The sequence below is a fragment of the Dermacentor albipictus genome, chromosome 10, assembly GCF_038994185.2.
Source record: "Dermacentor albipictus isolate Rhodes 1998 colony chromosome 10, USDA_Dalb.pri_finalv2, whole genome shotgun sequence".
NCBI classification, from domain to species: Eukaryota; Metazoa; Arthropoda; class Arachnida; order Ixodida; family Ixodidae; genus Dermacentor; species Dermacentor albipictus.
Window position 1 is genome coordinate 82,287,826 of NC_091830.1, and position 23,466 is coordinate 82,311,291.

The window sequence follows — 23,466 nt, forward strand, 5'->3', positions numbered from 1 at the left end:
TTTAATGCATGCCAAGCTCCAACGATTGGTGTAGCCGTAGAGGTGCCAACCCACGAAATTTTTAGTTTGTGTGTAGATATATACACGCACGAATTCACATATAAAGTAGGACCCCCTCAATCCTTCGAAATAAAATCCTGACTACGCCCGTGGCTCGAACATCTCAAAAGTTTACGTGCAAAAGCGCATTACCGTGCAACAAAAAGCGGTGCGATGTTTTTGAGCACGCATGTGATGTTTTCTTGCTGAGGTGGAAGGCAAGAAATGTTTTAAAGGGTTCTTAAACAAAACGTCACACACGTGCGGTAGACAATTCTGTGAGCACGTTTTGGCTGCCGAAAGGAGACAAATAATGGATGTCGCCAACAGAAATATCGTGCCTGCAATTATGTCATTCATCACTAAACGTCGTTCACAGCAGCTGCACGTTTTCAATATATGCAGTGCAGACACGTAAATTTAAAGGCATTTCAAATGTTCACTTGCGCACGCCTTATGCAAAGCTTATTTTTACTATTCATACCGCGAACATAACAGCTGCTTCGTAGCAGCAAACCTGCAAGTGGAAAAAGATGCAAGATGCACGAGCTTCTAGATCAAATTTGTTTCGTACAAGGGAATGGATGAGCAATGGCTGGTGAGAGCAGGGGATGAGTGCTGGTTCTTGGAGCCTTGGGGGCTGAATTCAAAGCCAATGTAAAGGCAACAAGTTATTAAGAGTAACAACAGGTTATATTTATTGGACTAATCACAGAAGATGACAAACTGGCAAAGTAATTATTCACACATTGCAGAATGTTATATGACAGCACATTTTTCTTTATCTCTTCATACTACTCAGGTTAATTTGCTACAAAACAGAGCTTATTAAACGTACAAAAATGATTTCACATTCCTCACGTCGACTAAGGCTGATCGAACAAGCAACATATTGCGGGTGCTAAATTCTGTAGCTATCCCTGCGGTCTCATAAGTGGGAGCGCACGGTGTTTTCGCTTACTACAAAAGAATGAACACCGGCACACCAATTGACTTTACATGCAAAATCAGAACGCCGACAAAAAAAAAATAAAGCAGAGAAAAGCCATGGTGCAGCGGGCCAATTGCACCGGCTAGTATTTACTCTGCTCTGAACACACTTTTCTGGAGTGGCATGGTCAGAACAATCGTACATGAAACAAAGCGAATTGAGCGAGTTGGTAAGTTAACATTCTTGGCGCATATGTGCAGCGCTACACAGACGTGTCACCGTTTCTTTGTACCGCGTCTGTGTCGCGCTGCACATATACACAAAAAATTGCACAACTTAACAATCTCTCATGCCAGGCGTAAGCATTTCAGCGTGTACAGGTGTGTTAATCAAGATGAATGCCGCTTTAGCTTAAACAAGCCGAACTCACCTCTGTAAAGAAGGCGGACGGACCTTGCATATCCTGGCCCCTTTCGGAGCCGGCCGGTCTCGACCGTCCACACGGCACCGCGTAAAAAGCTTTGTCACCTTCCGTGCGATTTGCGCAGTTTAGTGCGCTGCAACCCGTCATACTGCAATACGAGTGTGAGAATGATCTGCTTCGTAGCACTTCACCGAAGTCATTAACTTATTATCCTCGAATACCGTGCCTGCGACCCGGAGCCGATCGTTGCTACGCGCGCTCGACGGTTCGCTTACTGCAATTTCGATGGCACTCACAGAAACGAGTCGGCGCCGTGCCCGTAATGTTGGCTTCGGAGCGCGTGGTTGATCATTTGACGTCATTTTCCACCACGTGATCGCGCTCGGCGAATAGCGGTGCGAGCGACGCCGGAAAAGGTATGCGCAACTCTGCTTCCCGCGGGAGCATATACAGGAACACTGTAGTCTGTATACAGGAACACTCTATACAGGAACACTGTAGTCACTTCCGTAGTCTGAGGGAAAACGTGGCCTCCTCCGCATACCTTTGGCTATCAGCGCTCAATTAAAACTCTGCGCGTGAGCCCTTCTGTACTCTTTTTCAAGTACTCTCGATATGACAGAAGCATTTCACGTTTAAAATAATGATCTTGGACAAATAGAAAGCGCAGAATGGTTTATACACACGGTCTCTTTACCTACATCGTACACTAAGCTGCGACACTGCGCCTCATAGCCGCGACAGATTCGTTTTAACCGGTTCCTTGCGTCAAACGAAGGCAGTCACTCAGAGAAAGCAATTTGAAGTATGTTGTTATCGTGGGCGGTCTATATAGCCAAACGGATTATAACAGAATGACGCTTAAATCCAGTGATCGCACGTATTCGCTGTGACCGACTAAGCGTCTGCATGCATGTCAGCGGACAATGTTTCGCTTCAGATACGAGCGAGTTGTCCTACCGTGCCGTGGGCTTTATGCCGCAGCACATGAGCATTTGACAATAAGCAAGCAACCATGGTTGCCTGGACACTATCAGTGCTGTTCAACAATAATTTCTTTATTCCTAGGGACTTCGACGCCTACGGTGACTTGTGATTTGTCGTCGCGACATTTGAATCTTTTCGTTTTGCTTTCTTCTAATGTTCTGGAACCTTGAAGATCATAATTTCTCAAGTTGGATCGCACTGTACCTTTATTGGTCTTCGCAGGGAGCAATTGGCCCCTGCTTCTTTTTGCTAATCCAGTACAATATTCATTGTCTGTTGCTACACAGGCGTGAACATATGCCATGCCTATCGTGCTATCGAGAGTACCGAACACCGCCGCCCGAAGCTAAGTTTCGCGATCCAAGCAAAGAGGTTGAAATTAACAACAGGGGACACTCGGCAAAAACTGGCAACAGGAAACACGTCGCGCCTAGTGTCACCTCCACACGTTAGGTGACGCGAGCATCGGAAAAAAAGCATGTGAAATCAACTTACAGATAACGTTTCATTTGTTTATTCTTTCCCGGTAATACTAAAAAGTTTTGCGTATAAATTAACTTATACTTCGCGAGTTACTTTTCTTGCGTAACCTACCAGCAAGCTAGCGGCATGGCAGACGCGCCATATGCATGCGTCATTCACCAGACATGGCACCGAAGCGAGCGAGGCCGGCTGCGCATGTGAAGCCCGCTTGCTTGGCGACCTTTGGGATGCTGCCCGTTAGTCGGGCGCCCGGCGTTTCTTTGCGTTCTCTCTGCATTTCGACACGGCACAGCTGCACTACTAGACTATAGCAAGGTGAGAAATCTTGTTTGACAGTCTTCGACGCATTTCAAGGACATTTATGCTTACTGCACAAAACTGAACCTCTATAGTGATGCAGTTATCGAAAAACTGCTCCGCCGTCCACGCCTACTTAATCTGAGTTCATTACTTGCACTGGGAGATGTTTGCGATGCTTTCTATGAGCCCAGGCACTATTATAACTTACTCTGGTAGTTTTTGGGCAGGATCGCCGCGCCTGGCTTTGTGACAAAAACTACCTCGGCCATGTGACACAGTTTCGGCTGTACTGAATCTTACCGGGACAAGTTCTGGCGCTTTCTCTCACCCCACACATTGTCGTAACTAATTTCACTACATTTTGGGGAACTTTTCAAGCACAGTGGCCGCGCTCGGCATACTGGCGCAGATAGAAAAGCAGCGCGGCTGTGTGCCGCAGATGGTTTTACGTGTACTGAATTTTAGTGGGAGAAGTTCGTGACGCATGCTCTGGCCCCAAAATATATTGTTTTCGTAACTTTTTGTGATAATTTTGAGGCCTGCTCGCCGCGCCTGGGGTTGTGAAGCTTTTAGCAAAAAAGCAACCCGGCGATTGTTAGTTATTTTTGCGTGTACTGAATTTTAGCGGAACAAGTTTGTGATGCTTTTTATGGTACTACAACATATACCTTATTTTGAGACTCACGCTTGTACAAAACGCGAAGAGCGATTGCCGAGAATGATAACACGGGAGTATGTTGATGGCGCCGGCAGGACGCGTAAAAGATAACGCCGACAAGCTCAAGAACTTGACATTTCTCTCTTCTCAGGTACTGAAAACAGGCTTTGGAACCAACGAACCCGTCTTGTGTGCGACTAGACGACATTCTGCGAGCGTGTAAGATGGTCTGGCTGACACCCAGCATTCTAGCCACCTCTGTGTACTACTAGGCATGCCATCGCGTGGACTGAGGTCAAGTTGTTTTGGAAACGAGCAGTCACCCGCGTATTTGTGCTCTTAAAGTGCACTAAATAATGCCCAGGAAGGGAGGGATGCTTGAAAATAATGTTTTCTTTAGATTTTAAGGCATTGTTTGGCCGGAGTCTATTTGGTACGAAATGTATGTAGAAGTGAATTTATCTGTAATGCCACTCACTTACCACTTACGCACGCTTCACCTCTACACGCAACAGTCCTATTCGGTGAATATACCAAAATGATACATGCTTGCAATATACTTTTTTTTTACCTGATTGCATCCGGTGGAGCTTCGTACGGTAATGATGCTGCTTACCTGTGGCCACCACTTTAGCTGAATGCACATGAAGCCCGGAACGAACATTTATCTAGAGCAAAATAAACATTTCATCATTTCAGACGAAGTCTTGCGTTTTCTTTGTGAAATTGCACGTGACTCATAACGGTGGAGGCTTGTGAAGATCGTTCACAACCACTTTTACGAAATAATAAAATGGTTCAGCAGTAGAAGCGAAAAACGAAATAAACGCCATGCCGATCAGAGGAGCGGGCGTGGCGCGTACCAACTGGCGTTCAAAACGCGTGCGCCCAACACCGAAGCAGGAAGGTATTTATACCATCCGCTTGGTCCGCTACAGTCAATTCGACCGCTGGGCTCTATGGGAGCGTCCGCTGTTGTTGAAATGTTTTGTCTATGATCCAGGCTTAACGCAGCTTCTTGTCCTGCGGGTAGATCTGAATGCTAACACCGGGCTGTATTGTGTACGTCCGCTGCTGCTGCACCGATCAGTGGCCTACCATGTCGGACGCCTTCAACTGCAGCCACTATCTATTATAGTGCTCTCAAGGGTTGCCAAGCACAGACGTTAAGCGCGAAAATGACCTCACCTAATCAGAACTCTAGCACAGGTGGCGAATTCAAACTTTCCTTTTCAGCGCGCTTCGGCACTTCAGAAGCAGCCGACGCGGCTGCTGTGTCCACGCGATCCCTCATCTTACGTCACGGCGATGGAGGCGCCAGCTGTTCCAGTGGTGGAGCTCTCCCCCAATAGCGTATGGCTAGCAGCGACGGTGGTATTATCCTTGGAAATTATACGGAACATGACGATGATGGCGACACCGAAGGCAGAAATGCGTCTGGGGCTCCCATATAATTTCAATCGGAATAAAATATACGCAGCTTGCGGTGTCGTTGAAAAGCAGGCAAACTTGAAGGCATGCTGTTGGTTTTGCGTGTATGCTTTACTCTCTGAGCTGCAACTTCACCAAATTTTGGAGGTACTTCTTGTTGTTCCCGAGAAACTGCATTCTTACCGTGGCGAGAACATACTGATCAAAATTAAGACAATCAAGAAAACACAGAGTGCTAATCTAGGACGCGATTTTCCAAACAACTGTCTTCAAGGTTGTTCCCGTTCTGGGCCGTGTTCTACTGTACAGGCTGTGCCAGCTAACTTGCGCCAGACTTTAAAAATATGCACATACTACGTGGCTGCGTGGAACAAAGCTGCTGTTAGTTGCCGTCGCTTAAAGATACACAAATTATGTTTCGCATTCCGCCGAATGCGATAATTAGTCTTAAATAATTGTTCAGCTTCTGTATTACTACAATTAGATGAAAAGTATCATTGAAAAAACTGCAGAGTGGCATCAAAAACTCCCGTTAAGCTTTCGGTTGCTCGATATGTGCCACACAAAAGTGCTTTGCCGAGTGCGTGAGAGCCCGCCAATACATGCAGAGTTCCTGGCGTGGCCAGTGGCGCGGCACTTTTGCATGCATTTGCGGGCTTCTTTCACGCTCGGAAAACACTTATCTAGCAAGAATCTAGCAACGGAAAGCTACACCGGGAGTTTTTCACGTCGCTCTGCAATTTTCGGATTGACACTTTTTTATCTAATTAAAATATTAGAGAAGTTGATTCAATTATTATGACTGATATCAAATTACGTGGAATGAGAAGAAAAATACTTTGGGTATCTAACTGCGACGGCAACCACATTGCCTTTGTTCTGCCCAGCTACGTGGTACTTACAAATTTTCGGATTCTGGCTAAAGTTAGGTGACGCACCCAATTTACTATCGCGTACACACTGATATTAATTTTGCCAAAGCAACAAATATTTGTCAAAATCTCCTGCGTCGTTTATGATTATGTTAAGCAGCTTTAGTTTAGCATTTGCAACCAAACGTAACAGCATTACGTACGTAAAGAAATAGCGTCGTCCTCAATGCGCATGCTCGGAATGTTATTGAGTTTCTATGGTTTACACGCGATATTTGGCGAGTTTAACGGCCGTAATATTTACGGACGCTAAGAAATAGCGTTGTCGAACATAGCGGGACCCATGGTTCCCACTTCAGCGTGAATTTTCGTGGTGGCTACGCTCTCACTCGCGTTGATCGCCAGTAACTATTGTAATGAGCTTTCGCTTTCTCTAAACTCTCCTGAAAGGCTAGTTATGAGCGCATACCACGTACATTTTCTGAGATTGTTCGACAATTCTGGCGCCAGTACGCCTAACGAGACCCGTCCACATAGCAACAGCTACATGGTTGCTTAGTTTGGATACGTTTGGCACGAGACACCAGACGGTGCCCTGTTTTATATCGTTTTCTTTACGTTCGTGCTTCCGTTAGGTAAACTAATAGACTTGAAAGGATACGCACCGTAATGTCCCGCAAAGGCGCTTATGTTTAACATACGTAAGACGACACACAGTATTCTAAACATGTCTGTTGTCACGTGGTAGTGACCGTAAAGAACACAGTAGCAACATGTGAAAGATGAAACTAACTTTTATTGGGCGAACCTGTTCCCACAAAGCCGCCCCCCCCCCCCCCCCACACTCGAAGAATGGCGACAGCGGCGATCACGGTTCGGCGACCGTCGAAATCTTATCAGCGCGTCAGCTTTTACACTAGAGCCACCGAACATTCCAGAGTAATCGCTGGTGCCTGCATATCTTCCAGAGAGTTCTACACCATTCGCGCCGCGTCTACGTGCAATCAGAACAGAAGGTTTGGCAACAACAGACAGCGTAACCAGCTTCGATAACTTTCAAATAACTTCCGATGCATGCGGACGCGTCCTGCGTTGAGCGATAACATTTGTAAGGTGGTCAAAACCACTCAACCGTAAAAGGTAAACGAATCCACGTGTCAATGCCCCCCTTTCAAATAACGTGCCGGTGATATAAAGGTAACAGGAGAGTGAAACACAAAAGTACACTTATCAAACAAAAGCAACGAAAAACAATGAAACACTCTAACGTAACACAGTCCAAAGAACATCCAAAGTTCAGCTATGCAAAGTCCCAAAATTTGTTAGCGCAGCTAGAAAGGTTTATGTTGCTAAACATGGACTACTGCAGCTCTTCAGCGGCACCGCTGTGATAGCGAAATGCTGTCTGGTACGACCTCATAATCGAGTGCTCCAATACATCCAATGATCTTGTTGGTTCAGAAATAGCGGCGTAAAAGCTTCTGGCTAAGTCCTCGTCGGCATATTGCGTTCCAAACACAAACACGATCGCCGGATTAGTACACGACTTAGTGTCTTCGAAGCTTTTAATGTCGGAATTAGGTCCTCCGCTGGTTCTTCATCCGCAGGTGGGCGAGCTGTAGGGCTTCTTCAGCGCAGTGGAGATAGGAGGCGCTGTGAAAATCCTCTTCGTCGCAGACGTGCGGCAGCTGGCGTCGAGAATAGTCGTCGGATTCCTGCCGTAACCAGCTTGAACGGCGTGATCTGTGTTTCTTGGACCACCGTGTTTTAAGCAAAGCTTACGTACGGGAGGACCGCGTCCCACGTCTTGTGCTCGACGTCCGCATACATTGCTAGCATGTCGGCGAGGGTCTTGTTCAGGCGCGCCGTGATACCGTTCGTCTGCAGGTGGTAGGCAGTTGGCCTCCCGTGGCTTGTCCAGCTGTATTGCAGAATGGCTTGGGTTATCTCTGCTGTGAAGGACATTTCTCTCTCGCTGATGAGGACATCTGGGCCACCATGTCGCAGCAGGCTGTTCTCATTGAAAACTTTCGCCACTTTGGAGGCGCTACCTTTCGGCAGATCTTGTTTCAACGAAGCGGGTAAGGCAGTCCATCGCAACGAAAATCCACTTATTTCCGAATGTTGACGTCGGAAACGGTCCGACCAAATCCATCTCTAACTGCTGAAAAGGTCGGCGAGGAGGCTTAACAGGCTGTAGTAAACCCGCTGGCTTTGTCGGTGCTGTCTTGCGTCAATGACAGTCTCGGCATGTATTGACGTAACGGTAGACATCGGTGGTCAAGTGCGTCTAGTAATACTTTTAATCGATCCTCCACAGCGTCCGCGAGAATCTGCCGTGCCCAGAGGGCGGATCGTCATGTAGAGTGTGCAATACTTCTGGACGCAGCGCTGAGGGGACAGCAAGAAGGTAGTTGGCGCGGACTGGTGAGAAGTTCCTCCTTACGAGTAGAATGTTTTGAAGCGAGAACGAAAACAATGCTCACTTAAATGCCCTAGGGACAACGATGGTGTTCTCTTCCAAATACTCGACGAGGCATTTTAACTGAGTGTCTATTCGTTGCTGTTCAGCGAAGTCTTGCACGCCTAATATTCTAAGGGAGGCGTCGTCATCTTCGTCATTTTGCGGCGGAGGGTCAATAGGGGTGAGTGACAGCCAATGAACATCTGAGTATTTTCCTCTGGACGTCTAGATTACAGTGATGTGACGTTCTTGCAGTCTGAGGCTACACTGCGGGAGCCGTCCTGAAGGGTCATTTAAGTTTGGTAGCCAACACAACGTGCAATGGTCGCTGACCACATTGGATTGCCTGCCATGTAAGCCAGGGTATAAATTTGCTGTAGCCCGAATGATGGCGAGGCATTCGTTTTCTGTTCTAGAATATTTGCCTTTCGTTTTCGACAGCGACCGTCTATCGTAAGCCGTTCAAGTCCGTCATTTCTCTGGAATAGGAAGGCACCGAGGCCTAAGCTGCTAGTGTCAGTGTGGATTTCGGCAAAGGCGTCCTTGTCGAAGTGCGGAAGTACTGGTGGCGGGTGCATGCGTCTTTTGAGTCCTTGAAATGCATGGGCCTGAGGCATTTCCCACTTTAACTTAACATCACATTTGCTTAGAAGAGCGAGCGTCTCGGCGATGCGAGAAAAGTCCTTGACAAAGCCCCTGCAGTAGGCACACATGCCAAGGAACCTACGCACTACCTTCATCTCGATGGGCTGCAGGAACATTGCGATCGCAGCTGTCTTTAGCGGGTCGAGGTTGCTTCCAGATTTGCTGATTACGTGGCCTCGGAACAGAAGCTCATCATTAGCCGCTGAAACATTAGCCGCTGTGAGTAGCCGCTGCAACAAAACAGGACGCAGCCTAACCGTCCGACATTTTAGAGCGCAGCTCTTTGGCGTCCGTTCCTGGGTTTCGCGTCGTCGTCGGCGTCGTCGGCGTCGGCCTCGTAACCAGCTCGCCTCCGCCGCCGCGCTCCGCCGCCGCGCATGCGCCGCTGCTCCGCCGCCGCGCATGCGCGCTGTCGGCTCTCCGGGCGAGGGAGGATGATGGAAGGGAGGAGGAGAGACTGTGGAGGAGGGCTGGCTACACAAATGGCTCTTTGGCGTCCGTTCCTGGGTTTCGCGTTGTCGTCGGCCTCATAACCAGCTCCGCCCCCCTTTCATCCCCCCAGCGCTAGCAGCGACCGACTGATACCGCTTTCGTGAGTCCGCTACCGCACTCACGAAAGACGTCGTGCACTTCCTGCAACTCGCATTAACCGTCCATCGATCCACACCGATGTTAGTAGTGGGGGACTTTAATGTTGACATAAAGACAAACAGCAATTTCCTAACACTTATGCGGGAGAACATCCCGTTCCTCTCGCTCGTAACGCGTCCCACGGCTGTGACAACCTCGCGAGGTACTTGTATAGATCTCGTCTTTGAGAATCAAGCATTGGTGTACCAAGTCGAACATATATCAGTCTATTTCTCCGACCACAAAGCTTCCTTCATGACTGTCAAGAACTGTTAATGGAGTCTTTGTTAAAGGAATACGTGTGAAAAATAAAAAAAAAATTCTGTGATAGCGCATACATGTGTTGCTCGATTTCTTTGCCTCAATCTATCGAAAAGGTGAAACAGCTTATTTGCTGCGCTCAAATTTCGCATTAGGAAGTAACGTAATCGTCGGTAATTTTTTTTTACTCCAGCTCGTGTTTCCCGCTGTCTACAGTCCATATCACCGTGCCTCCCCTCTGACGCAGCAGACGGCCTCATCCTGCCAGCTGCCTTGCAGAGCACACTGCGCACACTCAGTAGGCTGACTCTGCATCTTCCCAGGACTTGGAACTACGGCGCCTGTGCTTGGAATAATTAATTATCTGTCCTACTAGGTGTTCTACTCATGGTACCAACACGCTTCTTCACCATGCTATGACTAACAAGGCGCCAGCTCCAAACTCTGGTGTCATATATACTGAGATCACAGACCCAGTGCCAATATTCGTCTCCTTTGAGGCCGAAATACCTCAGTCCGAGCCTTGGTACTTTTCATCCAAGCTTGACCGAGACAGTTTTGTTAACACTATAACAAGTACTGATTGGTCTGCAATTAACTCCCTGCACGATCCCGATCAAGCTCCTGAAAATTTTTGTTCCATCTTTCTACAGGCTGTTCACGCTAACACCACTACCGTCCGATGCAAGAAACATTCTAAGTTTCCCGGTAACCCTTGGGTAACGGGAGGTCTACTGACTAGTATGGGAAAGAAAGAGGACGTATACAAAAAGACTAAAAAGAAACTTTTTAATGTACGCTTAGCGGCAAGCTTATAAAAATTATTGTAACATTTTGCATAACTTGCTAAAGAAGTCTAAATGACAGTGTTACGAAAATAAATTTGCTAAGTACAAGAACAATCGTAAAAAGCAATGGCAACTTCTTAATGCGTTCACGAACTTACCTAAGTCCGGTAATAATAATGATAAAATGATTTACATAAATAAAACTCGTACAGATTCTTCTAGCACAGCAAATAGTTTCAGTGGCTACTTCTACAATGTATACATCAGTCGTCCATGACTACTACTTATCCCTAGTACCGCTGCAATCATTCTTTTTTTCTCTTTCCCGTAACTGCGGATGAGGTATGTTCCATGGGATTAGCTCTAAAGAATTCTAGCTCTGGCTTAGATAATATTTCTGTATTTCATCTTAAACTTGTTGCACCGCCTATTTGTGATACATTTTGTATTACACTTAATAATATTTTAAGGTCGTATTGTTCACACTTCGCCTAAAAGGGCTAAGATTATTCCTGCACACAAGAAAGGTGAAAAAACGGAGGTGTTTAACTATTGTCATATTTATATTCTGTCGTCGATTAGTAAATTAGTGGACAAGTTATTTTGTAAGCGCCTAAATAATTAAAAAAATTGACGCAATCCTCTCAATTTGGTTTTCGCGCAGGCAGTTCGAATAACTTAGCTTTAATATCTCTAACCGAATACATTAGTCACTCTATAGATTTGGGTAATTTCGTTGGTTCGGTATTCTTGGACTTCACGAAAGCTTTTGATACAATTAATCACAACACACGTTTTACTAAGCTAGAAGCCCTGGGAATTACCGGTCCAGTAGTAAAACTGCTAAAAAATTACCTACATGATAGAGCAAAAATAGTTCTTTTGGAGGTGCTTCTTCTGATACTAAAGTTATTAACCAAGGTGTACCACAAGGCTCCATACTAGGTCCCTTATTATTCTCTATTCACAATAATGATTTACCAGCTTGTCTGACGTCGGCACACAGCGTATTATACGCAGACGATACCACTATCTCGCTGCGTAATAATTCTTTAACAAACTTATCATTAAACTAAACAATGAGATTGACCATATTGCTGCTTGGCGTTCCTCCAATCACATAATTATCAATCCTTCAAACACTCAATTCATGATTTTTCGATCTAGCGAAAGAATGAAGAAGAAACCTGATCTGATGATCTGATGAAGAAGAAACCTGGCTTACCTGAGATAACTGTAGATGGTCATCACACACTCGTCTCCGAGTGTGAATCATTCTTGGGCATCAAATTTGAATCTAAACTTAAGTTTACACAACACATTGTCTTTATTAAGAAAAAGTGTATCTTCTGTATTAGAGCATTATTCAAATCAAGACCCCACTTATCGCAACATCGCAGTTGCAATGTTGTTCTCACCGTTTGCATTTGTACAGGCGCTTGTGACTGGGCTTAGTCTGCTGACGCCTATTGCTTCGACTCGGCTCTTCAAGATAAAGGACGGATGGTGTGCTGACGCATCAACTAGGACCGCCGCCCTGGGAATGGAACAGTGCGTCCTATCATCGAGCCGGCCGCTACATACACCGCCACTTCTGGACACGGGAGCACACTTCGCTTGGCAACATGAAACATTGTCAGTTCATTCGCAGTGTGAAAAGGGCGCCAACATCTTCGACACGTCGGGCCACGCCACCGCAGTTGCGATGTTGTTCTCCCCGTTTGCATTTGTACAGGTTAGCTACCACGATTCCTACGCCTTTCGTGATAACAATGTCTGTCTTGTTGCGGTGTCGTGGCCACCAGATTGTTGCAAGCGTTTTCGTTCCGCGGCTTTGTGCCTGTGGCGTCGTTTGCTCTTAGGTGGTTATATTGAGTCGAGCCCTGGTCCGATGACAAAGGCACAGGAGGAGAAGCTTGACTTAGTGTGCGATGCAATTAGGCGTCTCGAGACAAATAACGCGAGCCTTCTAGAATCTGTAAATAAAGTTCTAGAAATGCATAGCATCCTTAAGAATGACTTAGATGCGCTAACTAAACGCGTCAATGACCTTGAATCTAAATGTGTGCCTATGCCTCCAACGCAACTTCCATAAACCTTTGACAGCAACGTTCGCCAACTCCAAGAGAAAATTGATGACCTCGAAAACTGTTCACGACGATCGAATGCACTGTTTTTTGGCATTGCAGACACCGACCATTCAGAAACGTGGGACAGTACCGAGGGTATAGTTCGAGAATTTTGTAAAAATAAACTGGGGGTTTCAGTACAGTATATTGCCAGGGCCCACCACCTGGGTCGGTTCTCAGCCGAGAAAAATCGGCCAATAATAGCTGAATTCTATAATGAAAAAGAAATCGAGACTCTGCTCAGCATTGGCAGCAAGCTGAAGGAAACAGATTTCAGGATAGCACGGGGCTACTCTGTTGCCGTGCGCGATAAGCGCCGAAAGCTTTGGCAGTTCTCGAAGTCAATAAACAAGGAGGGTGATCGTCCCCGCCTTGCTTTCACCAAGCTCATTCTAAATGATGACGCTTACGTCTGGGACACGGATGCCAACTGCGCAGTCCGTTTACAAACGTCTGGAAATGATGCGCCAGAGTTAAAGGGCGGCGCCCACAGAAATGCTGACGAGTGACCCAATCATTCTCCTGCCGCAGCTCGAGTAATCAACCCTTATTTTCCGTCAGTTCATAAGCCTCGCCATAATACCGCATTAACTTTCCTCTACACAAATACCAGAAGTATCCTCTCTTAAGCTGTTCCCATTTCCTCGCTTATCGATTCATGCACTGCATCCTTAATCGCGTTCACGGAAACGTGGTTTACGGACGATGTTCCCGACGACAGCATTTTTGTTACCGAGGTGACGTTTAACAGATTTCGCTGCGACAGGTCAAATTGGAGAGGCGGTGGTGCTCTGTTGGCAATAAAAAAGAATTATCATGTGTACCCATCATAATTTCTACGTTTCTTGAATGTGTATGGGTGTTGTTAAACGGTAGCAGTACTGACATACTTATTGGTGTTTTTTATCGCCCCCTGATATGGGCAGTGCTTTTGTTGAAGAGTTCTATCGCATTTTGAGTGAAGTGTGTAACCGATTTCCAAATTGTGTGTTATTAATATTTGGGGATTTTATTATCCACGCATCAATTGGGCAACTCTACCTGTCATGGAGAGCGAAAGAGAATCGAATGCATTTCTTCAGTCATGTCTAGATTTTTTATTATCCCAACTTATCATGCAACCCACACGGCGCACTGCCACATGCTCCAGTAAGCTTGACCTAATCCTTACTAATGTCCCTAACATTTGCGCCAACATTAGTCACCTAGATGGGCTCTCCGATCATGACGTCATTACTGGGGACATTGTTTGTCGGCATAACAGTAGGAAGGTCATTGAAAAAAAATTAAATGCTATAGCAGAGCTAACATTGATGGAATGAATGCACAATTATCTCTTTTGTGCAGACCAGTTTCTTAATTACTTCTTGTCTCGTACAGTTGAAGAAAACTGGGTCGCGTTCAAAAATATGCTTACTGACGTCGTTAACAAATGTATACCGTCCATAACAATTAGGAGTAGGAGCTCTACGCCATGGTTCAACAAGCAACTTCGTCGTTTAAACAACAAAAAAAAAGCGTTTGTGCAGGCAAGCCCAGAAATCCAGTCTTGCACCATCGTGGCTTAAATACAAACAGTGCGACAAAGAATACCAAGAGTTACTTAACTCCAGTCATCGTCACTTTTTCAACCACGACCTGTCATCTATGCTTACTAACAATCCTCGTAAATTTTGGCAAGTAATAAGTCCAAGCAATCACCCCGATGTTGTGCTTACCGATCCCACAGGCACCACTGTTCCTGAGTCAAAGTATGCACAAATATTAAACAATGCATTCTCGTCTGTCTTCACCCGCGAGGACGTCACTTCATGCCTAAACCAAGGTACACTTTCCGATATCATCATGCCGCAGATAATTATTACCGAGTCCGGTATCATATCACTACTTAATAATCGTAAGGTATCATCTGCACCTGACCACGTTGGGTGCAACAACAAGTTGCTTAAAAGCGCATCGCAAAGCATTTTGGGAATATTGTGCGCTCTTTTTTCAGTCATTGTCATCCGGCCAAATTCCTAATGACTGGCGTACAGCCAAGGTCCTAACAATTTTTAAATCTGTCGATCGCTCATTACCGCTTAACTACCGGCCTATTTCGATAACTAGCACCATTTGCAAACTACTCGAACATATCATACATTCTCAAATCATAAAATACTTAGAAGAACATAACATAATCTTCTAATACCAGCATGGCTTTTGCAAGGGATATTCATGCGGTGGGCAACTTGCAGGGTTTACTAATGACTTGCTTTCATGTATTGACGCTGGCAACCAAGTCGATGCGATATTCTTAGATTTTTCCAAAGCTTTTGACCGCGTTCCCCACCACAGGCTACTACTGAAACTTAAACATGTTAGCATTGACGCACAAGTCATTGCATGAATAAAAGATTTCTCGTCATTTCGAACTCAATTCACAAATAAGAAGCATTGCAACTCCCCTTTTATTCCTGTCACGTCCGGTGTTCCACAAGGGAGCGTGCTTGGTCCTTTGCATTTTCTAAGTTATATTACTGACTTGCCTAACTGCATGTCGCCCAGAGTAAGACTGTTCGCCGATGATTGCGTAATTTACCGTACCATTTCTACTGACACTGACCATCAAGCATTGCAGTCAGACGTCAACGCAATAAACAGATGGTGTTCAGACTGGCAAATGACCCTAAATCATACTAAAACTAAGTGCATGTCATTTACGCACTCCTCTTCCCGTATTCCAACTTCATACTTTATAGTTTACAATGTTGTCTAACTTGCTACCACGTACAAATACTTAGGAATCAACTTGCAATCGGATCTAACATGGCATCATCACATCAACGTCACTCTTGCATCTGCTAACCGTACTTTCGGAATCATGACACACAGACTAAAGCAAGTGCCTTCACATCTCAAGAAACTCGCGTACACCACGTCAATCAGGCCTAAAATTGAATATGTATGTGTCATCTGGGACCCGAGCCAAGACTACACTATACGTAACATTAAATCCCTGCAAAGCCATGCTGCTCGCTTCATTTTTTCAGAGTTTTCTCCGTACTCCAGCGTTACATCTTTAAAAATCCGTGCCGAACTGCCTCCGCCATCACTACGACGGAAACGCGCCCGCCTATCTCTCTTTCACAAACTTTATCATCATGATCGTTTGCGCGACGACTTCTTTCAGTCACCCCCTGTCATTTTTCCTCGCCGCGATCACCCCTACAAAGTCAAACACCCAGCTTGCCACTCGGCCCATTACGCACTATCATTCATCCCCAAAACCATACCTGACTGGAATAACCTACCATCTGATATTGCCACTGAAGTTAACACCGATCAACTTCATAGATGCTGTGGACTCATATCAGAATTTGACGTCTCTGTGTGTCTTTGGTGTTAGTTTTTTTTTTCAGGGCTAATTGAATACCTTTGCATCTTGTTTGTCATCGTATTGCAGTTTTTCCTTTTTGTATTATCCTTGAAGCCCCGGTGTTTCAATTTTCACACTTCATTCTTATCTTTATTCGAACTTTAATCCACTTCCAATAGTGGTGCATGCGTATTTTGTGGTGTTCTTACAATGTTTGTTGAATTGTTTATTCTTACTATTTTTTATTTTTTCGCATATTCTTATTAGTGTGTTTCGTGTGCCCCCCCTATGTAATACCCTCTCCTAGAGGGCCTTTAGGGTATTTTAATAAATAAATAAATAAATAAATAAATAAATCTAAAGACGCATTATTAGCATTATACTTTGCCTTCATTCACAGTCACATTAATTACGGCATTGCTTACTGGGGAAACACATAAATGTCATATCTCATCTATTCAGCACTTTCAAAACCAAACAATACGCACTATCACTAACAGTAGGTTTTCCACGAGTGCTACTCCACGACTTCGTGAAAATAACATCCTTGTTCTAACGAACGTATTCAACTATAATCTAGTCATTATTTTTTTATAAATAACTTATAAACAGCTCTCATACCAATTCATTGATTCCAGGCACTTCAACAATAACAATAATATCGGGTTTGGACGTACCTCTAATTTTCTACTACTTATGGTTCATTCTAATTATAGAAAAATGACATCGTCATTCACTGCTATAAAACTGTTGGATGGTTATCCCGTTAGCATTAAATGTTCATCTTTTCATATATTTAGTCATGCGCTTCAGGTGTTTTATATTTGTAACTAATTTTACCTCATTCATTACACTATAGTTGACATTTGTATGTATTGACAGTTTTTTTATGCACTACAGGCTTATATACATACAATTTGTTTTCATTTATATTATTTTTCGATGTTGTATTTTTGCGAATGTGTTCGTTTGTTTTAATTAGCTTGCTCTTCTTTAATACTTCGCTACATTGTTACTAACCGATAGTCCCGTTGCATTCTTTGACTTTGGGACTCTCGTCTGTATATTGTATGTTACCAATGCATTGTATGTAAAGAATAATAAACTGAAACTGAAGCGACACTTTTCCATCTTTAAATGAGCCCTGTTGATTTGATGGCCTCATGTACTGTTGCAAGCCCCCTAAGCTGATCGTCGAAATTTGCGGCGAAGACAACGTCATTATCCAAGTAAACAAGACAGGTCTGCTACTTCAATCCTGCTAAAACCACGTCATCAAGCGCTGGAACATTGCAGGCACCGCGCACAGTCCAAATGGCATAACCTTTAACTCATAGAGGCCGTCTGGAGTGAATAAGGCAGTCTTCTCGCGATCTCTTTCGTCGACTTCTATTTGCCAGTAGCCAGATGTGAGATCCCTCGACGAGAAGTGTTTAGCGTTGCAGAGCAGATCCAACGCGTGGTCTATCCATGGTAGGGGGTATACGTACTTCTTAGTGATCTTGTTCAGTCGACAATAGTCTACGCAGAAATGAAAGGTTCCGTCCTTTTTCTTCACCAATACAACAGGAGATGCCCAAGGGCTTTTAGACGGCTTGACGATGTCGTCGCGCAGCATTTCGTTGTCTTGTCTTATAGCTTCACGTTCTCGCGTCGAAACTCGTAAAGGGCTCTGGCAGAGTGGTCGAGCACACGCTTCGGTTATTATGCAATGCTTTGCGACGGTTGTTCGTTGAATCCTCGATGACGTCGAAAAGCAGTCCTTGTATCGGCGGCGAAGAGTCCTGAGCTGTTGCTGCTTGCTCATGGGGAGACTTGGAGTGATCCAAGTCTGGTTCGGGAACTGTGGTCGTCGGAATAGAACCGGCCGAATCCTAGACGACAAACGCATTGCTGGTTTCGCCAATTGTCTTGATGTATGCGATTGTCGTGCCCTTGTTGCTGTGCGCATTCTCTGGCTGAACTTGGTTAGCGTCACTTCCGATTTCCCTCCGTGTAGACGCGCGATCCCTATTGCGACACAAATTTCGCAGTCGAGCCGACGGAATTATCGGCCGACGTAATTATCAATTGCCGAGCACGGGAGGATGGTCACTTCATCTTCAAGCAGACTCAAAGCGTGGTGACTGCGAAGCTCTCCGGCGGCATGCCCTGAGCTTGTGTAAGCGTTATTGACATAGACTTCAGGTCGATGATTACGCCGTGTTGGTTCAGGAAGTCCATGCCGAGAATGAAGTCTCTTGAACACTCTTGGAGGTTAACGAAGGTGGCAGGGTATGTACAGTCATGAACGGTAATTCTTGTCGTGCAGCCAGCAGTCGGCGTTACGATCTGTCCTCCAGTGGTCAGAATGTGAGGGCTTTCCATGCTATCTCACTTTCTTCAACTTGGCGGCGATGGGTCCACTTATGACGGAGTAATCGGTTTCTGTGTCTCCTAAGGCGGTGACTGCGTGGCCGCCGAGAACCACGTCGAGGTCGCGGGCTCTTCGCCTTGCGTTACAATTAGGTTTTGTCGTCACATCGCGGCTGCGTCGCGTTGCCCTGCAGCTGGTACGTGGCGTCGTCAGGTAGTCTTTCGTTGGCGTATTCTTTGCGCCCAGACTTCGTCGGGACGGCGGCATGTCGTTGTTATGTCGTCGAGACAGTCTCTTCGGCGGCTTCATCAGCGAGGGAAGATCTTCGTCTGTTCGACGAACGGTCATCGGGCTTGTCAGCAATGTCATGATGGCCTTCACCGTATGGAAGGCGTAGTGCGTTGACGGCGAACGTGTGCAGTCCCATGTCTTGACGTGCACACTCGGGACAGCAAGGCAGCCGAGCGGGTGGTGGTCGGGGGCACGCCAAATCACGCGTTCTTCGTGAATCTGCGCTGGGAGACGGGTGGGCGTGCTGACGATGGTGAACGATAGAATTGCGCCGTTGAAGGACACTGCAGCAGTCGCGGAGGAAGATCTTGAGAGCGGGCGACAGCGGCGTAGAGCAGCGCTTCCGGCTGGTGCTGCGGTGATTGTGCTTGCACCTCATGAAGTCCAACCGATCGCTGAACCCCTTGTTTCACGTTTACGGCAATTGATAGCACTTGAAGCGGCGACCTTGGGTACTACTTCTGCAGCTCTTCTCGTACGACCGCTCCGATAATCTCACGCAGATCATCAGAGGCCAGTGATTGAACTCCGGTGTAGGTTGTTGAGTGCGTGTGGCGGTTAAATTGCCGGTTCCGCATTTCTAGCGTATTCTCGATGCTGGTAGCCTCTGGAAGAAACTTGTCGAAGGTCTTCGGTAAGTTTTGTATCATTCAAGCGAAAGGTTCCTCCTTCACCGCGCGCATCAGTAGGAGGACTTATTTCTCCTCATACATTTGAGGGTCGGCGTGGTGGAATAGACGGCTTACCTCCTCTGTGAAGATCGCGATCGTCGCATTGGGCAGCTGCACTCGGGCTTCTAGTAGAACTTGGGCACGTCCTCGGCGTACGACGCTTGTCAATGTCTTCGGAAGCTGCATTGGAAGAGGTTCTACGTCATAAGGGTTGCTTCTCGGTTCTTGAACCATGCCCTGGCGGTGTCTTCCAATGACAAAATGACATGCTGCAGTTTGTCACCGCTTTTCCGACTGTTATATGTAGCGACCCTCTCAGAGGCTCTCTGAGCTGCTGCAGCATGGTGGGGGATGCTGGGGCTGCCATTGGGGTTGACATGGCGAAGAACTTCCTAGTCGGCTCAGGCAAAAGTTAGTGCTCCGGGGACAGTCCTTGCAGCCTGGTGCTACCTCGCTGGTTCTTGGCGATGTTGGTGTTGTTTTCCGTGTTCCGGCTTCGGTCACGGCTTCGCGGGGGCGTTCAGTACAAGAAGCCAAAGCACCTCCATAAGTTCCTCCATAATTTCCTCCATAAGCACCTCCATAAGTTCATTCCCTCCCACTCTTCTTGTCCCTACCTGTCCAACTGCCTGCCTGGAGAAAGAAAAGTTCACGTCCTCGTGACGTTCCATGTCCGCCGCCAAGGTTTGTGAGTGGTTGCGCAGGCTAACACTCTCAGGGTTCTACTAGCGCACATAAATGCCCGGAAAAACTGGATGGGAAAGCGACGCCGCGCTAGTTCAATTGGTAGAGCATTGCACGCGAAATGCGAAGGTTGTGGGTTCGGTTCCCACGTGCGGCAACTTGTTTTTTCATACACGTTAACTTCCATTAATTTATCATTACTTTATTTTCATTTATTAAGCACATTCAATTTGCCCTATGTTGTACTTGGTGTCAGTGTTTGTTGGCTTCTCATTATATGACTAATAAATATCGGGTCCCTCGGTTAACCCCCTTTCTTCTCGTTTATTTCATAACGAGGGTCTCGAATCCGGCAACGTTGATGCCTTCAGGTAGCATATGTGGTTTTATTGACCAGTTGCCTTCACCCCAAAAGATCACGTTCTCGTGACGCCTGCGGCAATAAAGACGTCCACGTCCGCCGCCAAGGTCTCTGAGTGGGGGCGCTGGCTAACACTCCCAGGGTTCTACTAGTACACATGAATACCCAAGAATGTGGATGGGGAAACGCCGCCGCGGTAGCTCAATTGGTAGAGCATCGCACGCGACATGCGAAGGTTGTGGGTTCGGTTCCCACCTGCGGCAAGTTGTTTTTTCATCCACTTTAATTTCCATTAATTTATCATTACTTTATTTTCATTTATTAAGCACATTCAATTTGCCCTATGTTGTATTTGGTGTCAGTGTTTGTTGGCTTCTCATTATATGACTAATAAATATCGGGTCCGTCGGTTAACCCCCTTTCTTCTCGTTTATTTATATATATATATATATATATATATATTTATATATATGTACATATATATATATATATATATATATATATATATATATATATATATATATATATATATATATATATATATACATACATATATACATATATACATATACATATCTACATACATATATATATATATATATATATATATATATATATGTACATATATATATATACATATACATATATATAGGGAGCGAGAGAGGGAAAGAAAGAGAGAGAGAGCTTCCTACTACCCTCTATCAAGCTCAGTCAAGGGAAATCATCCATAATGTTGCACTTGAATCACTTGTCCTGGGACTAAAAGCGGAGCGCGCCCCAGTTGCAGTGGTACCGACAAGTGAGAGAAATCCGTACATTCATTTTGCTTTTACGGCATATTAGCGGTTATGAGAATACAAGTCTAATAGTAGAACGGCGCAGCTGTATAAGTCTGAGTGTTCACCGTGTAGTATTCTTCCTACCATCAAAAACAAATGAAAGAAGAGCGCTGGTGCTGAAGTTCGCCTAAGTTTCTTCATGTGTGCTGCACCAAATCTTATGCAAAAAGAATTGAGGCCAAGCATTATTCAAATAATGCAGAAGTTAAGCGATATATAGCCCAGACCTAGCGACAACGTTAATTCAATTCTGGAAAACATTTGCTGTATACAGCAATAAATTAATTACTAGTGATAATATGGCGAAAGCTGTCAACGGTATGACGCTCACAACGTTAACAAATATATGGCTTGTAATATGTCAAACTGCCGTCATGAAGCTGTTCCGGTAGCTTAGTATGTGTTTACTTATGGTCATGTCGCGGCGATATTCGAAAATACAATCATAGGGGCCGTGAACCACTTTTTGTCGGAGTGGAGGAGGGCATTTGAAGTGAAAATAGGTTATTTTAGAAATACTTTGCCACAAAAAAGTACTTTAGTGCTTTCAGCAGAAGCGCAGTTACTGTCAATCGAGCACTGCCTCCGCTTTGCCCCTCGTTCCTTCTGCAATGCCTTGCACTGCGGCGACTACGGCACAGTGGCGCGTGCCCCAATTCTCCGCATTCTAAGCGTCACCGTGGCTCGCAGTTCAAATTCGTTTTCGATGTTAATGTAGAGATCACGACTTCCACCTTTGGTGCCGATGAGGCGCTAAGCATCAGCCAAACGCGGTTGTTCTCGGCGAGCCGCAGTGCTCTTAACCAGTGGACTCGTGGTGGCACCCCGCGGCGTCCACGGTACATACGCCATGTAAGACGACCTCAGCTTGATGTCGACTATCCGCCAATAGCAGCCATCTAAGCTAATGACGCAATAAAGCGTCCGATGGCGAACAAAAGCGTCCAGAAGTAAGTGGGGACTGGGCCTTCTGCTGAAATAAGGACATTTGAGAGAAAGGTGAACGAGCGATACGCTTGCGAGATCCATGTACCGCGTACGCCCTACAAAACTTTGCTGAGGCGTGCGCAGCAGTGTATGCTATCCGGGTAGTATGTTAAATCATCAAACTCGAGGGATGGGGTGGTTCAGGGCCCCTTCGTCAGGTGGCTTTTCTTTTGGCACTTTTTATGCAGAGACAATTGCAATGAACACTTAATTTATGGCATTTTATTCTGTAACCACTATTATGAATCAGCATTAAAATGTATCTAAACACATGCAGAGTTCCGGTTCTACTTGTTGAGTTACGTCTACGAGCCAAAGTACTCATTTCATTCGAGCATTATGGTCGCTTTAACATCAGAATATTAATAACTAATTGCAGAAAACATCTGACTTGCTTACTGTAGCTGATTTTAAGAGCAACTTACCGGTTATCTTTGTTGTAGTAAAAAGCTCGTGCCGTGAACCCAGCGCCTATATATGGCTGTATCGGCAATCTTTTTTCATTTCTGTACTCCATCTCATGCTTGAAAAGGAATAAAACATTTTGTATCTGTTATTTCTGCATTGAGATATCTGAAGTGCAACATTAAAGAATATCGTTTAGCAGCTTTTGCAAATGTACCACCGAGTGCCGAAACGCTATTGCAAAAAGTGCGACATCCTCAGCTCGTTGAAACCACAGGGCGAATTTAGTCTACGTCAAATCTAGTGATGCCACCGTAGCCAGAATAACCATACAGCTGCAATGCTTCAAACATAAGGCCACACTCTAGAATACAGAGATCGTCAGCCACAGTGACTCGATGGAATATTACCCAGTTTCCTTTAACGTTGCAGTTAGGTTTAATGGAAATGACCGTTCCGTAAACGAACTTTT

The 23,466-nt window shown here is 45.5% G+C and overlaps 1 protein-coding gene across 2 annotated transcripts in view; it reads right to left on the bottom strand.

Annotated features, from left to right (window-relative positions):
* LOC135904229 (uncharacterized) overlaps positions 1-23,466 on the bottom strand; it is a 141,733-nt gene that overhangs the window by 87,520 nt on the left and 30,747 nt on the right. Inside the window, exon 2 of one of the 2 annotated variants that reach the window (XM_065434869.1) lies at positions 23,015-23,112. In XM_065434869.1, coding sequence (XP_065290941.1) covers positions 23,015-23,112 — 98 coding nt within the window. Of the gene's footprint in view, positions 1-23,014; positions 23,163-23,466 lie in introns of both variants that reach the window. The other variant, XM_065434870.1, reaches the window with a different exon arrangement.